The 23,651-nt window shown below is 39.5% G+C and overlaps 1 protein-coding gene across 1 annotated transcript; it reads right to left on the bottom strand.

Annotated features, from left to right (window-relative positions):
• Positions 1–8,220: 8,220 nt before the first annotated feature.
• LOC105934893 (gastrin-releasing peptide receptor) lies at positions 8,221–19,157 on the bottom strand. Its single transcript, XM_012875068.3, has 3 exons — positions 18,742–19,157; positions 14,432–14,783; positions 8,221–9,438 (listed from the first exon to the last, which is right to left on the bottom strand). Exons 1-3 carry the CDS (start codon positions 19,155–19,157, stop codon positions 9,124–9,126), a joined length of 1,083 nt encoding a protein of 360 aa, XP_012730522.2. The 3' UTR covers positions 8,221–9,123.
• Between the last annotated feature and the right edge of the window lie 4,494 nt (positions 19,158–23,651).

The raw sequence follows: 23,651 nt of genomic DNA, 5'->3' as shown, positions 1-23,651 counted from the left end.
CACCAAGATGGAGGCGCGCACCCCCGATCACGTGACCGTGACGTCAGATGCAAGGGGTCTGCTACCCACTGCGCCACTGTTGTGCAAGCCCCGCCCCTCCCCCCCCAAAAAAAGAAACAGTCACTGTCGCAGTCTCATTTGTCTTTCATGCTTTACTGTTGCTTGACCAGCTTGGGCTGAATGGTTCAATGCTTTATTCATAAGAAAATACATGTATGAGTGCCCCCAAACCGAGAGATAAGTGTTTTAATCAGAAAATAAGTTGAACTCCGCTGCCATGTCAGCAACTTTTCATCTTCATCGGGGCAGTGGGAGCGTCTGCATAGTGTAACCTGATATTAAGTACATTCATAATTGCAGCAATTATGAGGTATTTACATAAAATCTGTACAACTGTACCTGTATGCTTCAAATAGGGTGGCTCTGAGCTGCAAAGGTTTTACTCTTTTAAAGCCGTAGAAGCCTGGCTTAGTTAGATAGAACATAACGTATTATATCTTCTCAGAATTGAACAAAGCTTGGATCAGTATTGACCTAAAATGGTGTATCTACAGACAACATACACAGGTTAGTATAACAGAACTAATACATACATGTTTGTAAAGTGCTGTCCATACTGGAGTATACAGGCAGTTAAATTCAGTAATAAATGTGGGTTTGGATAGGATGCAAACACCTCCAAACAAAAATTACCAACGCAACAATACAATTATACAATCAGATGTAAAAAGATTCTAAAAAGCTCAATAAAAGTTTCTACATATAACATTAAATAATGGGTCATAAAATATGTTTGATGTGGTCCTTACAGCCCTTCACACAGAAGTAAAAGCAGGAGAAGAAAACGGAGACCTTTCACACAAATTCACCTGAAAGGGTTGACAATGATTGAGGGAGGGATGGAAATCTGTATGTCTGAGGTCTGTCAGAAAGGGACTTGACTCAATGCCTCAGAGCCAAACCAAGGAGAGCTTTTAAACCAAACAATGAAATTCTGGGAATAAATCAGAGTTCTGACAAGAGCCAAACATCATGTGAAGCTGACTGACACAACCTTTCTGTACATATACAATGTCCTTTTTGGTTTGCCGCTACATTCCTGTCAAACGACAAATGTGCAATAAAAGTATGCAAGTCTAAGTCATGAAGTTTTCTTTTTCCCCTTGGGATCGACTGAAACCCTCAGCAGCCGGTTATTGTATTGGTGTGACCAACCATTTTAGGAAATTCTTGTTGCATATGGTGTTTTTGGACAGAAACAGATGTGATTAATATTAATTTTCTGGGTATTAATTGTGCTGCTGCTGTAGTCTGGGAACAGGCTGCTCCATTTATTAAGAAATGAAATTAGATCTAACTAAACATGGATGGGTGGGTGATGTCTCAAGGGTAAATTCAGAAAGAAACAAAGTTTTTCTGGCTGTTTTGGACTGTAGAGGTGTAATCTAAAAGGGATTATTATTAGGAAAGGTCTGAAACAAGTCTAAAGCTTTGGATGACGATTTATTGCTCAGATCAGTTTGACTACATGAACAGTCCCTCAAAGTATTCCCATGGTCTGAAACATTTTCCAGGTTTGTCACCTTACAACCTTTAATGCAGTTCCTCAGGATTGTAGGAAATAGACAAACACAATGTTGGATTGTGAAATAAAAGGATACTCCTGGAAAAAAGCCTTAGTGGCTTCAAAAGCATTGAAACTGGGTCAGACTTCCAGTAGGACAGCGACCTTCAACCTACAGCCAGACCTACGATGGGAGGGTGTAGATCAGTACATTCATGAGTTAGAATCACCCAGTCAAAGTCCAAACCTAAATCCAAGAAAGAATCTGTGGTAAGGCTTGAAAACCTCTGTTCACAGTTGCTGTTCGCCCAATCTGACTGGTCCTGACCCATTTTACAAACAAAAAAGCAGAGATCTTTTCATACAATTTAAAAGGATATATGCCTCTACTTTATGACATGATATGCCTATTATGGAGCTTGAGGGCCGGATAAATTGCCTTGAGGGCTGGATTCGACCCACTGGCCTTGAGTTTGACACGTGTTCTAAAGGCTTGCAGCTAGGCGGCTCTACGATCTAATGACAGAGGAGGGCATAAAACAAATGCACTCCACACTTTTCAGAATGTTATTTGTAAAACATCCTTTCACCTCCATTATTCACCATGTTGTGCTGGTATATCACTTAAAATAATAATAATAACTGGAAGTTTCTGATTTCAGCAAGAAAAAAAATGCAAGGCTCTACATTATTATCAGATAATATTTATCATATTTCCACTTACTGAGTAAATTATAATTCACCTTTTAAGGTACCATAGAACTTAAAAAGAGTAAAGGCCAGTTTAGTAATGCAATTAGCTTTATTCCCCCTGCTTCATTTATTTGTCTCATGAGATGTGAAAATTCAAATGCCGTCTTCTCATTAGACCTGGTACCTCTCCGATGTCTGATGGCTTTATTCAGATCCACCTTCCTTAACAAAGATTTCTGAATGAAGAATCAGAAACCAGAGTAATGCTTATAAAGAAGTGAAGGGTGGACTATGTTTGGATGTGCTGCGTTCGGTGGCTGGTGTTGCTCAAGGGGAATTAATTTCCAAATGCCACTCTGAAAGGTCACCTCAGCAGAGACCTAAAAAATGCTGTCTGGGCAGATTTGAATGGACAAGGCTTTGGCTAAACAGCGAAGAAAAACCTCAGTCCTCAGAAGAACTGTCTGAAAGAAATATACACCGCCATGTTATGTGTTTCTGTGTGTGTGTCTGTTTCTGTAACCTTTGCTGGAATAGCATTTGAAGCAAAAAGCCCTGCTTTTCACTGTTGGCTCAAATCAATTTGAGGGTGTTACGTACCTCTCACAGAGAGGTTACCCTGATGGTAGTAACAAGAAGAAGGTCCAGCCAGTCAGTGTGTGCCATTTTTATTCCCAAGAATGGGTTTACTCTTTAGTTTACGAATCCATTCAGATGTGCTTCTCTGTTGGAGAAGATTAGACAAGAGGCCTGAGGGCCTGTCTTCTGTGAAAAACAACAGTTCAAAAATAATAAAGTTAAATTTGACAGAAATTTCATTATATTAAATCAGACTGCTCTTACTATAAGAGCAAAAATCAGGCCGTAATATCAATTCTGTAAATAACATGAATTAAAAAAAAGAAAAATACATACAAAATATATAATGCACATATTTGAACTTTTTCTAGGTTCAGGTTGGACTCCAGTGGATAGACAACTTCTCATCTTGCTTATGATGTGCATGGACAGGATCTCAATACATAGTCACCAAGAGTAGGGTGGTTTGTTTGGGAACCTGCACGCTACATTTTTACTGTGGTTCTGTTTGCATCGGTTCAGGGATCTGCTCAAGGGAACCTCCTGGATACCTCGGTTTAAGTGTTTACTCTGTTTGTTCCACATGTGTGGGTCTCAACGCTGGAAATGCCTGGAGGCCCATCCTCAAAATGCTGAAGTTATGAATGAATTAGTGGTAATCTGGGACATTTTTAGACTCAACTTTTCATTTTTTTTTAATTTTTTATACTTGTTGTTGTTCATATGTGTTTTTTTGCACAGCCGACAGCTTTGTTAGGGCCCAGGACAACACTGTCCTTTTGGGCCCCTTCCTCCACCACCACACACACAAACACAATGTTTGAGTCCAAGGTTTCTTTCCTGCTCTGGAAATCTCTCACAAAGCTTTCTATGTTTTATGTTGGATACATTCTCTGTAATTTACTGCACTAGTTTAGCTTTTCTCGATTTTGTAATAGAATTGCCAGCATGTTAGGCAAAATAGAGCATTTTTGAGCTGCTGTTTATCATCCAGTCCCTATCATTTTTCCCGTCTGTTGTGGAAGATGTAATAAGTCAAATACTTTAGGAATCCCTGCCCTCTGCATCTGTTGGCACTTCCTTTGCCTTCTCTGAGAAAGGCAACCGTTTTGTCAATATATGCTCGACGTTCACTCTATCATTAATTAGATAAGAACGGACTAAAACTAAGATTGTTTAAATGGATAATTTATAAGTCCGTTACCTGGTCATCTCTCTCTCAAGTCAGACACAGATTTGATGACTTGAGAATTGATTTGGTTATATTAGAAAAAATTTCCAACTTTACCTTTAGTTAAATACTAATAACTTGTGACCTGAGGGTCTTTACTTGAAATGACTCGTGGTAAAGTAAAAAAATTACCACACAAAATAATGATAGTAAAGATAAGATTAATCTGCACCATTTTGCCCTCAGGTCATTAATGTTTTTTCTTAAAAAAAAAAGAAAGAAAAGACAAACAAGCTGTTTAGTGAATCTTTAAATGCGTTCTTTTACTAAATTTAAAAGGTGTTCTATCTCATCCACACACAGTGACAAATAGTGTTGATCGATGTTTCAGAACTTATCTCTCATTTATGTTTTAGTTCATGTTGAAATTTGTATGGCTTCTTAGGACTGCCTGTTTCTAGCAAAGCTGAAGCATGGTTTTCTTTTGCGTTGACGGGTCACTGATTATAGTTTGACCTAAACAAAAGGTTGAAAATAAACACTGGGAAAGCATTTTACTGTTTCTCTAAATAGTTAATGGTGTTTGGAATAATGGCACAATTAAGAAATGCTTTTTTATTGGTATTCAGATGTTGTTTTATGATTTCCTTCATCCGTCCATACTCTCCTGCCGCATTATGTTTCATCATGACCTGTCTCTCACTCTGGGTCCCAGAGCAAGACCCTTGACCACAGATTGCTCCCCGTGCGCCACTCAGCATTCTGCTCCCTGTGTAATGCAACAAGTAGTGGACCCGATAATTCAGCCGATACACAGGAGCAGGTTTAAAAGGTTTGTTTAAAGGCAGGAAACAGGCTGGAGAGCACTCAGAAACCACTGCAACAGAGAGAGTAAGGTTAGTTGCTGTAATAAACTCAGTGTAATGTGGAGAGCGCTGAATAAAAGGCACTGACCTCAGTATCCGAGAGGTGACTGGATCCGATCCGTGGCTCCAAGGTCTCCACCTGCTTGGTGCTTATGTGTGGAAGCACAGCCAATGGGCTCTGTTGGTAAGCTGTGTAGCAGTGAGCAGGCCGTCCGAGGAGCAGTCCAGGGTCATACACGGTGTATCAGAGTCGGACGGAGGTACCAGAGGGCTAGGCGGTCAGGCTTGGTCAGGTACCGTGCAGGAGGTTCAGTGTCGAGAATCAGAAGCCAGAGGGAGAGTCTGACTGGGCCAAGGCAAACAGGCAGTAATCCGCAGAACAAAATTGGGTCAGGCACAGGAAGGCGATTGAGGCAAGGTGGATGGTCTACTTACACAGAAGGCTTTCAAGAATCTGGCACCAACATGCAGGGATAGACGGGTATGTATAGGGCGGAGCGCAGGTGCCCTCACTACCTCTAATTAGTGGGGACAAGTGTTGCTGCTTGGAGCTAACGAGGGAGCAGATCAGTCAGGGACAGAGCAGGCATGAAAAAAACACAAACACAGAGCTGCAGCATTACCGCTTAAGGGATGGGATAAACACAGAGACATATTTCCCCTCTGTGGGACTATAAAGGGAAATATGTAAGATTAATGACTTGAAATTTAAATCACAGGACTTGGACTTGACTTGCAACTTGCCGGTCTTGACTTGTGACACGACTGTACACACTATAATGACCACAGTTAGACATCGGGCCGCTGCTGAATGTAGCTGTGTTTTTAACTGACTGAGGAGCCTAGTTTATGGTTTCCTTCAATGTGTCAGACTTAGTTGGACATTGTGGCTTCATCAAAACCCAGACAGCCTAAAACAAAACCTGAGCCATGGATGAACGACTCGACCTGAACTATCAGTAGTGACAGCTGAGCGCGAGCGACTTTCCAGATGTTAAAGCACTTCTCTGTACATTGTTCTGTCCAGCTGTCACTATCCACGTGTTTTATTTTAGACTGTTCTCTGAATCTACCACAGTCTAATTGCATCTCTCCCCTGCAGCTTGTGAAGGCTTTTTGCACTTTTGTGTTCAGGTCTCCTCAGCTGGAGCTCTAAACTCTCCTTTTGCTCACAATCCCTCAGTTTTTTTTTCTTACTCTGCCTGTCTTTGACAAGTTTGAGTCTGTGACCTTCTTTGCACTACAAGAGATTATTGGTTGTTTGAAGCCTGCAAGGTCACTAAATGATGCTGCCCCTTTTCAGCTAGTTAAAGAGATAAATTGAACATTTCCCACAATTGGACATTTGCTTCAGGTGAATCATAGACTCTTGTCAGGAGTTTCTAGGGTTTTCAAACATGCGGTAGTTCCACCTTTTATTAAAAAATCACCCCTTAATCCCACAGTTCTTGCTAACTACAGGCCTATCTCCAAACTATGTTTTCCATTCAAAGTACACAGCCAACAATGGCCTTTCTGGAAAGTAAAAATGTTTTTAACAATATGACTTTAAATCTTTGCTCAGCACCAAATCAGCCCTTTTAAAAGTTTTTAATGGCCTATTTTTTACTGATCATGGTGACTGAGTTGTTCTTGTGCTTTTAGAATTGACAGCTATATTTAGTACAGTGGATCGTGCCATTTTACTTTCTTGTAAGCAGTAGTGGGTGGGCATCAAGGACAAGTTTTTGCGTCAGTCTCGGTGACCACTTGCCCTCCTCTGCTTCTCTGCTGTGCGTTCCCACGGGGTTCAGTTCTAAGCTCGCTCATCTTTTCCATGTATTTGCTCCTACTTGGTTTTATATGTACAAAACAAGGCCTTGCATTTTTTTTTCTTGCAAATGGGTGTCAGATCTGTATCCCTCTTGAGAAAAAAGGCACATACGCTGTGCAGCCAACACTTCAATGTCTTGATCAAATTAAAGCCTGGATGGCATTTAATGTTTTTAAAATTCAATTAGAAAAAGAGAAAAGGGTTCTGGTTTTTGGTAACCACACTGAGACCCCTAATGGGTTTATAGGTTCCCTGGTCCAGTATAATAAGCTGGTTGTCGCCAATCTTAACCCTAAAGCAACCTTAAATTTGGCGCTCAGATTAAGCCCGTTGTTAAATCAAACTTTTTCCAGTTGAGGCAGCTGGCTAAAATAAAACCATTTCTCTCCAAGCTGCAACTTTGAGACCGTTATCAACGCATTTGTTGCCACTCGGCTGGATTACTCTAGTGCACTTTATGTGGGGGTCAGTGCTTTCTTCCATCATTTGTCTCCAAAGAGTGCAAAATGCTGCATACCAGGCACTCACAAGTTTGAGCCCATTTCCTCCACTTTAAGCTTCCCTTCACTGGTTTCCCGTTATTTTTAGGATTCATTTTCCAATTCAACCGTTGTCTTTTAAGGCTCTACATGGCCTTGCCCCATCCTATCTCGCCGAACTGTTGCAGCCTTATATTTCCCGTTCTCTTAGGTCAGCTGACCAGTTGCTCCTCAAGGTACCTAGGCCTGAGCATAAACTTAGGAGAGATCGTTGCTTTTGCTGTAGCAGCTCCCATGTTGTGGCATAATCAGCCCTTGGGAATCACACCGGTGTGTATTAAGTATCTTCTGATAACCCATCGTTTTACCCTGGCATTTGACACCCTGTGAGATGCTGGTTTCAGGTCATTTCTAAATGTAGTTTTTATTGTTTTAATATAGGGCTTCTTACTTGTGTATTGAGTGTTTTTCTAACCTCATTTTTCAACATAGCTCATGTTTTTTTTTTGTGTGTGTGAGTCTTGTATCTCTGGTCTTTATTGTCCTGTTAAGCACCTTCAGGCATTTTGTGTATGAATGGTGCTTTACAAATAAACATTAAATCCCTGAGCATGAAATATCACCTGAGCAATGCAAATCTAAAATGTCTCAGCTTTCTTCCATAAATGTGTTTTTGAGAAGATTTGTGCTCCAAACTGAAAGGATGTATTTCCAGACTACACTATAGTAGATTGAATTTATTTAAATAACTGCTTTCAGATGTTAATAATCTCCTTTCCTTAAAAATTAGGCATACATAAGCAGTTAACAGCTTTGCCGAGAGGATTTTCTGAGCATTTATCACCCCTTTATCCCATCCCCACTCTCACACCAAGCTGTAAGACCATCAAATATTTTTTTCAGTCAGGCTGATCATATGGTTTAAATTTATCACTCTGTTGTATTACCGAATTATATGTTTTTTCAAGATATATATGTGCTTTTACATGATTACCTTTATTAGTGTCAGTGTAACCAACATATCAGTCAGGCATTTTTTATGTCTTTTTTTTTTATTTCACATCAAATGAAAAATTATTAATATGTGTTATTTTAAACATCGAATGCAGAAATGACAAATTATTCAGAAGATTTATACACTATATGTACAGAAGCAACGCCAACAACAACATCATATACCGCCACACAATATTGGTCCAGAATGGTCAGCTTTAAAATACAGAACATATAGTCATGAATACTACATCTCAGTTGCAAGGAAGAAAGACATATACTGTTTTTATTCTTGTTTTTAATTGAGATTTTTCTAAGTAACTGCAAACATTTAAATATATATAAAATAAAAAGATCTCATCCCAAAGTTGTTTGAACCTCCCCTGCAAATTTTCCCAGCATAAATCATCAACTCCATCACCCACATTTGGAAAATATAGATCATTTTGTGATTATCGTCCCCTAAATATGAGCAGTTTAGCAAAGATCATCCTTGGAGTGATGGATATATGCGCAGTCTTTGGGACGTGCAAACTGTGAGCGGCCATGAATCTTGAGGAGGAAAGGGTTCAGAATAGCAGAATATTTACATTCAGGCTCCAACAAGGCAGGAGCTGAAAAATGCACTTTAAGCTTTTTTACATGATCACTACATACTGTTTTAACACTGTTTGAGCAATGCATTGGAGTTTAGATAATTTAAATCTCCCATGAAACCACGATTGTTACAAACTACGATGTTAGATACGATTTTATATTTAACATGTAGAGAATGGTTACCAAACAAAAATGGTCCATTCCCATCATAATCTGTAGATTACCAATCATCACCTAAAATGAGCTTTACATCCCCATCACTCTTCTGTTCCACTAAACTAAGAACAGGTTGCAGAAATGTCCAATGTGATCCAATGTAGCAGAGCCCTTGTGAAGCCCACGTTGTGTTTGGGTGAGGCAGGATTTCTTTAGACGGACGTCATGTTTGTGTTGGCGCTGTTTTGGCCGTTCAGCCGTCTGGGGGATCTGCAGCACAGCAGCTGGTTCCTGAAGTGCTTGCTGAAGCTCTTGCTCATCAGGTACAGGGCAAACGGGTTGACGCAGGAGTTGGTGAAGGCCAAGATGCGAGCGCACACACTGACGATGAAGTGGGCCAGGGACGTGTCCACCTGGTCGTAGTGGTAGGAGCGGTACAGGTAGAGGACGTGGCTGGGGAGCCAGCAGAGCGCAAACAAGCCGACAAACACCAGCACGGTTTTGGCCAGACGCTTCCTGGACTTGATCTGACAGAACAGGAAAAAGGAGAAATTACGTTTAAATGTCTTCTCAAAGTGTGCTAATTTAGATTTAATCAGTTACGTTTAAATATTTGCCAACTCACTGAAATACTAGTAAACCCCAGATGACACTCTGCTGAAAATTGGGGTAATTTATTTTAATTTCAAGAACACCGCCACATTATTTCTCTGAAAATCAAACAAAGGAAAGTGTTTTATGCCTGATGTACAATTTTAAGGGATGAATAAGTAATTCACAAAGTGATTCACAAATCATGGAATAAAACTTTAATTTCCTGATGTCCTCCAGCTCTCGAGGAGACCCCCTGATAGAACATTTTTATTTGACCTTGATTTTGAAGTCAACGTGAACGAGCATTCCTCCAAAAGATAGGCTATAAATTCATGCCAATTTAAGTTTACACCAGGTGATCAAGGCTGTGAAGTAGATAAAAATGCTACCACATAGTTTCTTCTTCTTGGTCATAATGAACTTAAAGAATGTTTCAGCGTCCATGCAAAAAATAAAATAAAAAAAATTGGTGAGGCAGGAAACCGCATATCATATGGAAATTACCATTTCCAAATTCAAATGCAAACTCGAATTCAACAGGGATTGCTATCTCAGCATTCAACACAGTCATCCCCCAGCACCTGGTGAGCAAACTGGTCCTCCGTGGTCAGTGGTCAGGGAGGAGGTGATACATCTGGTGGACTGGTGCTACAAAAACAATCTGATCCTGAATGCCAGCTAAACAAAACAGATCCCTGTTGACTTCAGGAAAAATCAGCCAAGTTGTTGCTGTCTGGTTTGGGGCCTACAATGCTTCAGACTGGAAATGTGTAGCGACAGTAGTGAGGAAAGAATCATCAGGACAGCCCTTCCCTCCATCCATCACACTGCTCGCAGACACTGCATGCCCAGGGCTCAGACAACCACAAAAGACCCCTTTGTCCCACAAAATGGACTGTTCACCCTGCTGCCCACAACAGCTTTAATAGGTTAAACTCTTAATACTCCCCGCTCACACACACATACACTAGTCTCTTTACATGGACACTGAACACTGTTGCACTGAGTAACTGTACTATCTGCATTATCATATGGGCTGTTCATTGTTGCAATGAATCCTGCTGCTACGGTACACCTGCACTAATCTTATTGTCCTAAACATAACTTTTCTGTACTTTCTTTTTTGTTTTGCCATGTTTTGGTGCTACATTTCATTAAATGTACATTGTGAATGTGCAGTTCAGCGACAATAAAGTCTAAGTCTCAAACATGGGGTGGGGGGGGGGGGGGTGCAGCATAAAACCTGGCCAAGGACACAAAGGACAGAGAGTAACCTCCTAGCAGGAAGTGTGTAAGAAGATATATGGGTTTGATAACTCTACTGAGAACACACCGTAAGGCTTAAAATCTGATGTTTACAGATGCTTTTCTTCCAATCTGACTGAGATTATGTAAAAAAAGAAAAAAACAACGGCCGAACTTTCAGTCTCTATAGCAGGGATAACCAACCTTTTTCAAACGGAGAGCTACTTCATCGGTACCGTGTCATACGAAGGGCTTCCAGTACTGACCTTTGAGCAAGAGTCCAGGCTCACCTTAACTTTATGTAACATAAATATGTTCTTAATGCTTTTGTCATTTAGAATATATGTAAATACAAGTATGATTAAAAAGGAAGAGCAACTAAATAAAATAGTGATTTAAAGGCAGCTCACTGGAGGGTTGTGCTATTTTTTTCAACAGGGTTGTGAGCACCACATGTGGTCCTCTGGGGCTACCTGGTGCCACCATGTTGGTGACCCCTGGTCTGGAGGAACATAGCAGTAGAGCAAGCTGAGGCATACCCCAATTGATTCGGAGCTACCTATAATTACAGTGAAAGTGGTTCTACAAAGTTAGAACTCAGAAAAGTGAATAAAATATGTACATCACATGTTCAGGTTTTTCTTTCAAAATATATTTGAAAACCACGTATATTATTTTCTTTTCACTTCACAATTACCTACTTTGTGATGGTTTGTCACAGAAAGTCCCAATATAATACTCAAAGCTTTCATTTTTAAAGGGACACCTTTGTGGAAAGTTTCAAGTGATGTAAACAGGGCTGTACCAGGTAATTACCTCTTCATACTACTATTTACAACCGGAAAGTATATTGTTAGTAAGACACAGGCCAATGCCATGCAGGTTTTTGAAAGGGGACAAATTTATTCACAGCTCTTCAATAGAGAGATTTAGTGATATAGCTTAGAAAAACGACCAAATCTGCTTTACACCTTCAGAAATGAGACATCATGACGTCTTTGTATGATCTATACATAATCAAGAGTATAAAGAGGAATGCAGTTTAACCTTGATCCTTTCAGATTGAGGGGCGTTGTGGAGCAACCAGAGCACTAAAAGGACCCTGACAGAGATAACCTTGGGAATAGAAATTTCTCAGGACTATTTCTAAGAGATACTTTCCTTTTATTAGATTTGTAATTTAGGTATGCTATAATGATAAGAAAATGCCCATAATCTCCTCATTTGTATACAAAATACAGTGACAAAAGCATTGTTTGTTATCACTGATAAGTAAAATAAAACAGTTCCTAATCCTTATTGATTAGCTGTTAAATAGGTATTGTTGGTCAGAAAGTGCTAGTAAATAATCTGAGTTTCACTGTTGGTAAATGAGATAAAAAATAAAAATCAAAAAACAGAATGACATACCTTTTCTTTTAGACATCCGTTTTTATTTTGTTTTGTATTGAGTTGTTTCTTTTGTATGATCAACCGTACTCTTGCACTGCTAATAGAAGGCAGATAAATCTGCATTCATCTAGCGGATGCTTCTATTATAATTGGCTTGTTTTTATGGGAAAGGACTCTTCTCTGCAGTAAAGTTAAGACTATATATATTTTCAAGTATTTAAAGAAGTAGCTCCACTCCACAGAAGGGTTCAAACTCAATAACAAAAGAGTCAAGCAGCTAAACCTTGGAGGTTTATATTTTCATATTTATGGCTGCTTTATATAATAAGGAGGGAAGAGGCTGTGCAAAGAGCCGCAGGATTGTCTGACTGAATGAAAACTATCACATTTATTTATCTGACAAAGCTGTTTGAAATGAATTTATCTGTTTTTTTTCCCGCTGCACAATCTCACACTCTAGGCTCCTGTGCGGTCTTGAAAAATCTGGGAAAGTATGGGATTTGATTATTTTCCTATTTTCTAGGTCTCGATAAGTATGAAAAACTTGATTTTCAATACTCATTTTTTTTCTTGTGTTTTATTTTTTGTTAAAAAAAAGTATACGCCTGGCAGCATATTTATATCATATGTGCATGGTTAGTCCGATTTGTGTCATCACATGGTGATTTTTGTAGTTTCTTCCTTCAGTATTTTAGTTTTTCACTAATTTGCTGAATACACAGTCATTCAAAAATCAATAAAGGGCAATTTGGTGACCTGCTTGGTCTCTAAACAGCTTAAGATAAGATGAAACTGGACCTGTGGTGATTTAACTGGGTATACAGGTTCTGGTCATACAATTACAATTTCATGAAAAAGTTTTATTTTTTTCAGTAATTCCATTCAAAAAGTGAAACTTGTGTATTATATTCATTCAGTACACACATACTGATATATTTTAAGTGTTTATTTTTTTTAATTTTGATGATTATAATTGACAACTAATGAAAACCCCAAAATCAGTGTCTCAGAAAATTAGAATATTATTAAAAGGTCCAATATTAAAGACATCTGGTGCCACACTCTAATGAGATCATTAACTCAAAATACCTGCAAAGGCCTTGAAATGGCCTCTTCATCTAGTTCTGTAGGCGACACAATCATGGGGAAGACTGCTGACTTCACAGTTGTCCAAAAGAAGACCATTGACACATCGCACAAGGAGGGCAGGACACAGAAGGTCATTGCTAAAGAGGCTGGCTGTTCACAGAGCTCAGCACATTAATAGAGATGTGAAGGGAAGGAAATGATGTGGTAGAAAAAAAGTGTACAAGCAACAGGGATGACTGAACCCTGGAGAGAATTGTGAAACAAAACACATTAAAAGTTGTGGAGGGATTCACAAAGAGTGGACTGCAGCTGGAGTCAGAGCTTCAAGAACCACCAGACAGACGTATGAAGGACATGGTCTCAGCTGCCGCTTTCCTGGTGTCCAGTCACTCTGGAACAAGAGTCAGCGTCAGAAGCATCTCGTCCGGGCTAAAGACAAAAAGGACTGGACTGCTGCTGAGTGGTCCAACTAAAGTATTGAGTGCTGTATGTGCTCATTATTTTTATGTTTATACTTGACAGTTGGCCAAAATGTCTGCAAATCCTGTTTTTTTGTCTTGGTGTTAAGTATTATTCTAATTTTCTGAGACACCGAATGTGGGGTTTTCATTAGTTGCCAGTTAAAATGATCAAAATTATATAAAGAAATACTTATTTAATATATCAGTCTGTGAGTATTGAATGAATATAATATACAAGTTTCACTTTTTGAACGTAATTACTGAAGAAAAATCTACTATATCATGATATTCTAATTATATGACCTGTATAATGCAAAATAAAGCACCAGGAAAGATTTTTTGTTGCTGAATTTCCATAAAGAAAACCAAGTCGTTGTCATGTTGTGTGGGTGAGTGAAGGGTCTGAGTGCAGACAAGATGGTGAACGCAGGGATTTATTGTCTTATCTATATAAGCCTTTGTCAGGGGTTTGAACAAATTTGTGAGAGTGTCTATTATAGTGGGTCTTACGTGTTTATTTCTTTGTGTTGTGTAAATCAAGAAAGTTCTGAACAAGCTTTTTTTTATTACTGAAAGACTTACTTTTTTCCTGTTAGTTGTCAGTATCTGTTATATAGGGAGTTGTATTGTCAAGAAACGAAAGAGAGAACTGTATTTGTTTTGCTATTCTGGATATTGTTTTGGTGTGGTAAATCAATCTAACCGTTCCAGCCTCATCGTGGCGTCCTACCCACCACACCTGTTTCTGAAGATGCGGGTGTCCCTCTGCAGAGAAGTCCGCCGAGCTCCTGACCAGGCTGCGAGCGATGAAGAAGTAGTAAACAGAAATGACGAGCAAGGGGATGATGTAGAAGATCAGGAAGGAGGCGGTGGAGTGGATCTTCGGATGCAGCTCCCCAGCGTGGGGGTAGGGGGCGCACGTCACGAACGTCTCGTTGGTGTAGCTGGTGGTGAAGGTGTGCAGGTCGGAGAAGACGGCCTCGGGAACGGCCAGAGTGATGGAGAGCAGCCAGATCGTCCCCGCACGCAGGCCGATGCCAAGTGTTGCCTTTGACCTGTTGATGTCCAGCGGTCTGACGATAGCTTTGTACCTGAGAAACAAACAAAAAAAGAAGTCTTGTAGTGTGATTATGATAAACGGTATGACGGCTCGTAACCAAATCAGTCTGTTTTTATCCAAAATCATTTATCAACCCTGGTCCTCAAGTCACTCTGCCCTGCATATTTTAGATGTTTCCCTGATTTCAGTCGATGGCTGATTAACAAGCTTTTGTCGAAGTTCAATTATCTGAATCCGGTGCGTTAAAGAAGAGAAACATCTCCGACATGCAAGGCAGCGTGCCTTGAGCACCAGGGATGGAAAACACTGGCCTTACAGAAATGTTCTTGACCTTTGCAATGAGCAGTAAAGAAATACAAAACACAAACTAAGTGAGGGAATTTCTGCACATCTCTCAGAGCAAATAGCTATTAATAATTCATTTGAAAACTCACCTTCACACTGAAAATCATAAGAACAAACAATGAGAGATAGCGATCGATAAAACGAACAATGAAGTAGAATGGTCCCGTTAAGATCCACTGATAATTATTTAGATAAAACAAACATCCAAGGCAAGCAGTCTATGTTTAATACATCTATGTGGGTCTCAGGATGCTAAACAGCAGGATTTTACTGACTAGTTCAAAGTTGGAACACCTACTTTCACTAAAGAGGGGAGAGCCAAAATGGAAAATCATTTCAAAGCATCCGAACCATCTGAACCTGCATTATGTACAGAGGTTACCAACTTTCAACAGAGTCAGATTAACTCGAGAGTGCATCAAGAGCTTCATGGAGTCGGTTTCCATGGCATCCAAGCCTTACATCTCCGAGTACAAACCCTCAGGTTCAATGTTGTGAGGCCCTTAAAGATCAAATATGAGATGTTTGCATGCATTACAGTTTGAAGGTTTCTTCATTGTGCATGTAATCAGAGCCGGAAGGAGAAGGAGGCTTTCTAAACGCAACCATAACATAACCAAACATCAGCATAAAACTGGTATTTCACCAAAGAAGAAGGAGAGCTCATTTGTAAGCATGGACGTCTCTGAAGACTTCGACTTCACAACAGACAAAAATCAAAGCAAGCTTTGAACGAAAGGGAACAGTGGGTTATCTAAACTACATGTGGAGATCATCAGATTAATCATGAATGCTGTTAAACGTCCAACACAAACACACCTACTACGCTCAGTTTGATATCTGAGCTGTTTTCTTCTCAAGAGCACAAAATGGCAAATAAATAAAAGAAAAAAAATCAAAGCTTGAAAACTCTAAAGGCTTTTGACACATTATTGACATTTATCTCCACTAAAAGCTCTATCTGTATCCTCTCTGTTTGCCATAACAGATGCGTGTGTTCATTCCACATCTGAACTCCACAATCCACAATCTACCTCTGCACTTGATACTTCAAAGTAGCACCAAACTGTACTCTTCAATTATTTTTTTTTTTGAGTAAACAAGTACTCACCGTTCTTTTCTTCTTTGTAAATCGATGGTGTATTTCTGAACCACAGAATCCCAAACTAAGCAGCAGTCTTAATAGTAAAGGTTGAATTATTTTATAACACTTCCCATTGTTGTCACCAGAGGTGTCAAAAGTACTCACATCTAAATATTACTCTAGTAGATGTATATATACTAGGGTATGAAAACACTTCTGTAGAATTAGAAGTATCAACTCAAACCTTTTACTCAAGTAAAAGTATAAAGTACCAGATATAAAACTACTTAAAGTATTAAAGTAGAAGTACTCCCCCTCCCATTACAACAATTCTATGATGTTAATATTGACAAAAATTGGGATTGGCTAATTAAACCACATATATGTCCATTGAAAACAAACCATTTAGAACAGAAAATCTGATGTCTGGTTGCCTATAAGTCAAACTTCAGAGACACATTATCAATCACCTTTTACTTGTTATTATCAAATGTAAATGAACATCTAAACGTAGCTACAGGAATGGATGAGGGCAACAGATGTAAGATTACAAAACTGGACAGACGGAAACAGGAGGAACAAAGCCTGATAGAAAATACAAGAAAACCCAAACATAGAACAAATACAGGACTAAACTGGAAGACCTAATGAATAAAAACCTCTGAAGTCCTTCACATCGTGACGGAAAGTACTCCTGAATGAATCTTAACAATTCACCAGATCATTACAGAAAAGTCGGTCACTACCAAAAGCCACCTGGTTGCTGAAGGTCTCTTCCAGTTAGATCTGACTCTTTCCTTTCCACTCACCACATGCTCATGATAGGGGATTGCTGCAAAGGAAATGGCTTGTTGCAATTAGCTGGGCTTCCTTTGATAGATAACATTCTACAAATAGGCATGGTAAAGTTAATCTGACAACATGGTGTTAAAACTAGAATTGGACTGGGATGTTTTTAATTGAATCTTAATCTGTATAGATTAAGGTTCATTTAAATACAGATTGGATTGGTTTGATATGGCAATCTATTTCTGGATAATAAGTGGATTTGTTTGTCTTTTAAGTGCCATGAGATGGCATTTGTTGTAAGCTGTTACTGTATAAGTAAGATACCCTGAACTCAACTGAATAAAAAAAGATTAAATCATTGAGAGTTTGATCTGGGATCACCAATTAATTGATTTGGTTTAAAGAGTATCGTAATTTAGAGATCATCTTCAGTAAAAGTGTATTTAAAACAGGCACAACAATACAGATTAAACAGCATAAATAAATTATTGTTGGACCAATTGGACACAAGAAGAAATAGATGAGATGAATCTAAAAGTGTTAGACAAAGTCAAACTTATATGATCATTACGGAAATCTGAGCAGAACAAAGTTTGTAACCTGGAAATGCATGAAAAAAATATGCAAGTTTTATTTGCTTAGAAGATTTCTGCAATGTTTGGAACTTTAACATTGAACGATTTCTGCTGAACAATATCAAACATTTACCAGTAGAGCTGTAATCAGAGGGGATTGTAAAACCCAGGGAAGAACTTGCACCTTCGGGTGGTTGGATTTGTCCGCTCAGTGGTAATAAAATCTCTAAACCAGTGGAAGTATATTGCAGTATTTTAACAGAGATTATTACGTTTTTTTTTTCTGTGTTTTAATGAGGTCTCTGTGAGATCGTTGTTGATATGAAATCAAATAATTTGTTCATTATGTTTTTTTAAGATTAATAATAACCACCCTGCCAGGGACTGCAGATGAATATGAGTCTGCTAATCTTCAAATCTACTGTGGGGCTCTGGGGGACGGATGCAGGGGCCAGGGGCTCAGAAAAGTGGAAGATTTCCCCCATGTTTAATGCTGTAATTGTATATGCATAGAACTGTATTATTTATGCATGCATTGAGGAGAGGAGTGGACAAACCTTGAAAGGTTGCAACATCTCCCCTTTATTAGTAGATGTTTAATCATCCTTGTCAAATTTGTCCAGTTTCTTTAGCACAATTTTATTTTGATGTTTAATTTTAGGAGGTTAAATTACACATAATTCAAGGATGTTTTCCTGCTTTTTTTTTAAATAACTCACACGTCCTTTGGGTCCAAAAGTAACATTCTTATATTTATATACATATATATATATATATATATATATATATATATATATATATATATATATATATATATATATATATATATATATATATATATAGTATATGTATATATATGTATGTATATGTATATATATATATTTGCCACACTGTATTTATTATTATTATTATTATTATTATTATTATTATTATTATTATTATTATTATTATTATTATTAAGTTCAGTCACACCAACATGAACCTGAAATCCTGCCTTCAGGCTTTTGGTGTGCCACTGCCAACCCATAATCTCGTCCTCATCTGTCCATCTCAAAACTTTCTGGAGGCGTTCCTCCAATTCTGCTGCCTTAATAATATTTACTTTGATGTTGTACATTTTCACATTTCCGTCATGCAGGAGAATATTGTAAACTCAACGCAGCCCTCGGCTGCTCCTGTCTGTGCAGCAGGTTTACCGGTCAGCAGCGAGCGCAGTCAGGGTGAACACGGAGACTCCGACGGAGGTGAGCTGGATGAAAGGGATCAGCTTGCAGCCGACGCGCCCGAACAGCCACTCGTCCACCAGGTACCGGCTGGCGTCCACCGGGGCGCAGGTCACCAGCAGCAGCAGGTCCCCCAGAGCCAGGCTGGACAGGAACAGGTTGGGCACGGTGCGCATGGACTTCACCAGGAGACACGTCTTCATCAGAGTGACATTCCCGACCAGACCCACGGCGATGATGATCCCGTAGACGGCAGCGATCCCGATGCCGGGCAGCCAGACCGCGTACTGGTGCTGCTCCGCGCCGGAGTCCCACAGCGCCTTGGAGACGTTGCGGGGCAAAGCTCTGCTGTCCTCCAGGGTTAAAATGAACTCATCCTCCAGGGACATAACAGTTGTGGAGTGCAGGACACGGACTGATGGGTGCTGATGGTTTTCTGACAGCCTTATAAACTATCTGCCCTCCTACAGGGTCGTGCGTCACTCCATGGAGCGCAAGAGGAATGCAGAAGAGATGGATTGAAGATATTTAGGAGCAAATATGGCTCAACCTAAATCACATTCTTTTGTTCAGACTGAAAGAGCTAAAACCCGATTTACAAATTAAAATGCTAATAAAGCCGGTCATCCCAGTTTTGAAATGGATATCCTTAATTATCTGAGCACATTAAGGATTTTAACAGTGGTATAGGGTTGTTGACCAAAGTTTTATATATATATATATATATATATATATATATATATATATATATATATATATATATATATATATATATATGTGTGTGTGTGTGTGTGTGTGTGTGTGTGTGTGTGTAAGGGAACACTAAAAAAACATTACAATAAATAACAATAAATGAAATATTCTTATTAAATACTTTGTTCTTTACATAGTTGAATGTGCTGACAACAAAATCGCACAAAAATTATCAATAGAAATCACATTTATTAACCCAGGGAGGTCTGGATTTGGAGTAAAACTCAAAATTAAATTGGAAAAACACAGGACTTTGATGTAATGTCCTTAAAACAAGTCAAAACGAGGCTCAGCAGTGTGTGTGGCCTCCACGTCCCTGTATGACCTCCCTACAGCACATGGCCATGCTCCTGATGAGGTGGAGGATGGTCTCCTGAGGGATCTCCTCCCAGATCTGGACTAACACATCTGCCAACTTCTGGACAGTCTGTGGTGCAATGTGGCGTTGGTGGATGGAGCAAGACATGATGTCCCAGATGTGCTTAATTGGATCGAGGTCTGGGGAATGGGTGGGCCAGTCCATAGCATCAATTCCTTTGTCTTGCAGGAACTGCTGACACTCCAGCCACATGAGGTCTAGCATCGTCTTGCATTAGGAGGAACCATCATATGCTCTCACAATGGCTCTGAGGATTTCATCTCTGTACCTAATGGCAGTCAGACCACCTCTGGTGACCACATGGAGGGCTGTGTGGCCCCCAAAGAAAATGCCCCCCCCACACACACACACACCATGACTGACCCACTGCCAAACCGGTCATGCTGTAGGATGTTGCAGGCAGCAGAACGTTCTCCACTGCGTCTCCAGACTCTGTCACATGTGTTCAGTGTTAACCAGCTTTCATCTGTGAAGAGCTCAGGGCGCCAGTGGTAAATTTGCCCATCTTGGTTTTCTCTGGCAAACGGCAAACGTCCTGCATGGTGTTGGGCTGTAAGCATAACCCCCACCTGTGGACGTCAGGCCCTCATACCTCCTTCATGGAGTCTGTTTCTGATTGTTTGAGCAGACACATGTACATCTGTGGCTGCTGGAGGTCATTCTGCAGGGATCTGGCAGTGCTCCTGTTCCTCCTTGCTCAAAGGCTGAGGCAGCGGTCCTGCTGCAGGGTTGTTGGCCTCCTCCACATCTCCAGATGTACTGGCCTGTCTCCTGGTAACGCCTCCATGAATTGGACACTACGCTGACAGACACAGCAAATCTTCTTGCCACAGCTGGCATTGCTGTGCCATCCTGGATGAGCTGCACTACCTGAGCGACTTGTGTGGGTTGTAGACTCCGTCTCATGCTACCTCTAGACTGAAAGCACCGCCAGCATTCAAAAGTGACCAAAACATCAGGCAGAAAGCAGAGGAACTGAGAAGTGGTCTGTGGTCACCACCTGCAGAACCACTGCTTTATTGGGGGGTCTTGTTTATTGCCTCTAGTTTCCACCTGTTGTCTATTTCATTTGAACACCAGCAGGTGAAATTGATTGTCAATCAGTGTTGCTTCTTAAGTGAACAGCTTGATTTCACAGAAATATGATTGACTTGGAGTTACATTGTGTTGTTTGAGTGTTCCCTTTATCTTTTGAGCATAATATATATAACCTGTAATTTAAGAGTTTATAAAGTCTACTTTGAGAAACATGCTTTTTGCTTGGGCATATCAAATATTTTTTTGCTTTTCAATTGTTTAGGCTTTAGAAATGTTTAAAAAAAACAAATAATATAAAGAAACCAAGAACAAAGCAGAGTTGCCAAATGAGGAGTTACTGTATGAGTGAAACATCAGACTTGGCATCAATACCCAACATAAAAAAAAACTGATAGAAAAGTCTCCGACTGCAGTGTTAGTTCATAATGTCAATTTCTCTGTGTGCATTAGGCATTTCTGGCAGCTTGATTAGAGACGTTTGCATATTTGTAAATGAAGGAACTACAATTCTGTCAGCTTTTGGGGAGATATAGTTATTTCTGCTCCAGAGGTGACTATCATTGTTACACTTATAGACGCTGGATAAAAGTGTCTCTAGAATCATTTATGTTAGGGACACATGTGGTTGAGTAAAGCATAGCAACAGTGAGTGGAGAATAGAATAGAATAGAATAGAATAGAATAGAATAGAATAGAAATACCCTCGTTGTCCCACAATAGGTAAATTTGGGCATGAGAGTGGCAAAGATACATTACCAGAGTCACAAACTAATATAAACATTACGCTGATGCATTTTTTTAAATTGAAATTTCCCTGTGGACAGAATTTTTCCCAAAGCTGAGAGTAAAATTAGAATGTTTTATTATAGATCACATGAAATTCTTTACCTGCGATGAACTCAGTGCCTTCAACATGATTCAGTTAGGGGGAAAAAGTCCAGGACTTCATGAGAAACAGCAGAAATTAGAAGGTAGACTGACCAAACATGGAGTTTCAGCTTTGATCTTTCTTTATGCACTACACTTCATCCTGATTCCATGCCTGCTGAGTTATTGAAGGCTGAAAGGACGCTGCTGTCTGTCATCAGTGGTCATTTGGCGATAGGCGAGGTATAGGAGAGGTCACCAGGCTATTTCAGAGACATACAGGATAAACAGTCACGCCCTCAAGGACAAACTAAAGTGTCGAATTAGTCCTGTGAGAGGAAGCCAGGTTACCTGAAGAAACCGCATACATGCCAACTGCATGTGGAAAAGCCTTGACCAGGATTCAAACCCAGGACCTTCTTGCTTTTATCCGAGCTAACAACTTTACCGCCGCACCTCCTTCAGCACCCTCGTAATGAAAATACAAATCTGTAACCAGCTGCTGCTGCAGACATCCTTATTTTACCATTCCTGTTCAGGAGTTGCTGTGAATAAGTTGAACCGAAACTGAGTCAGAAGAGACACCAGATAAAAATTTAGAAATAGATATATTTGCAAGCTGAAAATAAGTCATGACTTATAGGTTTTAAAAGTAGGAGGGAAGCAACAGAGTATAAACTTGTTAAAAAATTTTAATTTTTTCGCAAGCAAATGTTTAGTGGATAATCTAGAAAAAAAATCCATAAACATTTATTTAATTTAAATTATTGGTTTATTTGGCATGGACAATGGACATTAATTAACATTTTGGTAAATTCAGCAGAATTAGCCAAAAGGTTATTTTTCATCCGTTGTCCCTGTAAATGTAAATTTTGTCTCACTAAAACAATAGTAAATAGATAACATAGCGAACTATACAAGGCTGAAATCGACTCAATAATACAAATTCTGCCGACAGATACAGTTCAATGTTGCTGGTTTAGAACCAAGATGCTGCTTCTTGTGTTTAGGATCATCATCTCGTTGAAACGTCCATTTCAAGGGCATCTCCCCCTCAGCATAAGGCAACATGACCTAATCCCTGGTATGTGACAAATAGCCAAAACGTAATGAGAAACTCTGCATACCATGATCCCCCAGTCAGCCCCAAGCATCACAGTGAGATGTGGCTTTGATTCAGTAATTGGGGCTTGTCCGAAAAAACTGCCCGCAGTCTCAAGACCCACAAAGAACAATCTTTATTTTATCGATCCACAAAATGATGCACCGTTTCTCTATACAACAGCAAAAATATGTTCATTCTTGTGTGTTAATGTTGTTTTTGTAACAGTGGGGTCTTAGACATTTCTAGCATGACTTCTCATAGGTGTCTTTTATATTTTCCACTGCTCACTGGAAACCTAGACCTTATTTAAACCTTCTTAATTCTGGTTAATCTTTGGTCAATTTTAATTGTAGTTTTGTTTTATTTCTAGTATTCTTGGTTTTGAGATCATTCTAAGGTTAAGGGTTTACCTTACTAATCCCCAAGGGGGAAATTGAGTTGCCACTGACATGTAAAAAAACATTTATACAGGCGAAAAACACCAACAATGGACTCTGCTATAGACCACAACAAAAGTGCCACAACATTATGATATAACAACACCAGTGTCAATAACATTATGAAAAGTTAGATCATACAAAGCCATCTTTATGAAAGCGCACTGCAGCAGCAATAAAAGAGCTTCTGAAGCGTTCAGCTGAACAACGAGGCATTACCATGCGCCCACTAAAAGAGCTTCTAGCAAAGCAGTTTATTATTTTTTGTTTGCACTTATGTGTGTATATATTTTGAATCGGCATA

Source organism: Fundulus heteroclitus, chromosome 7 (assembly GCF_011125445.2).
Source record: "Fundulus heteroclitus isolate FHET01 chromosome 7, MU-UCD_Fhet_4.1, whole genome shotgun sequence".
NCBI lineage: Eukaryota > Metazoa > Chordata > Actinopteri > Cyprinodontiformes > Fundulidae > Fundulus > Fundulus heteroclitus.
This window is presented reverse-complemented; position numbering and strand designations above follow the sequence as displayed.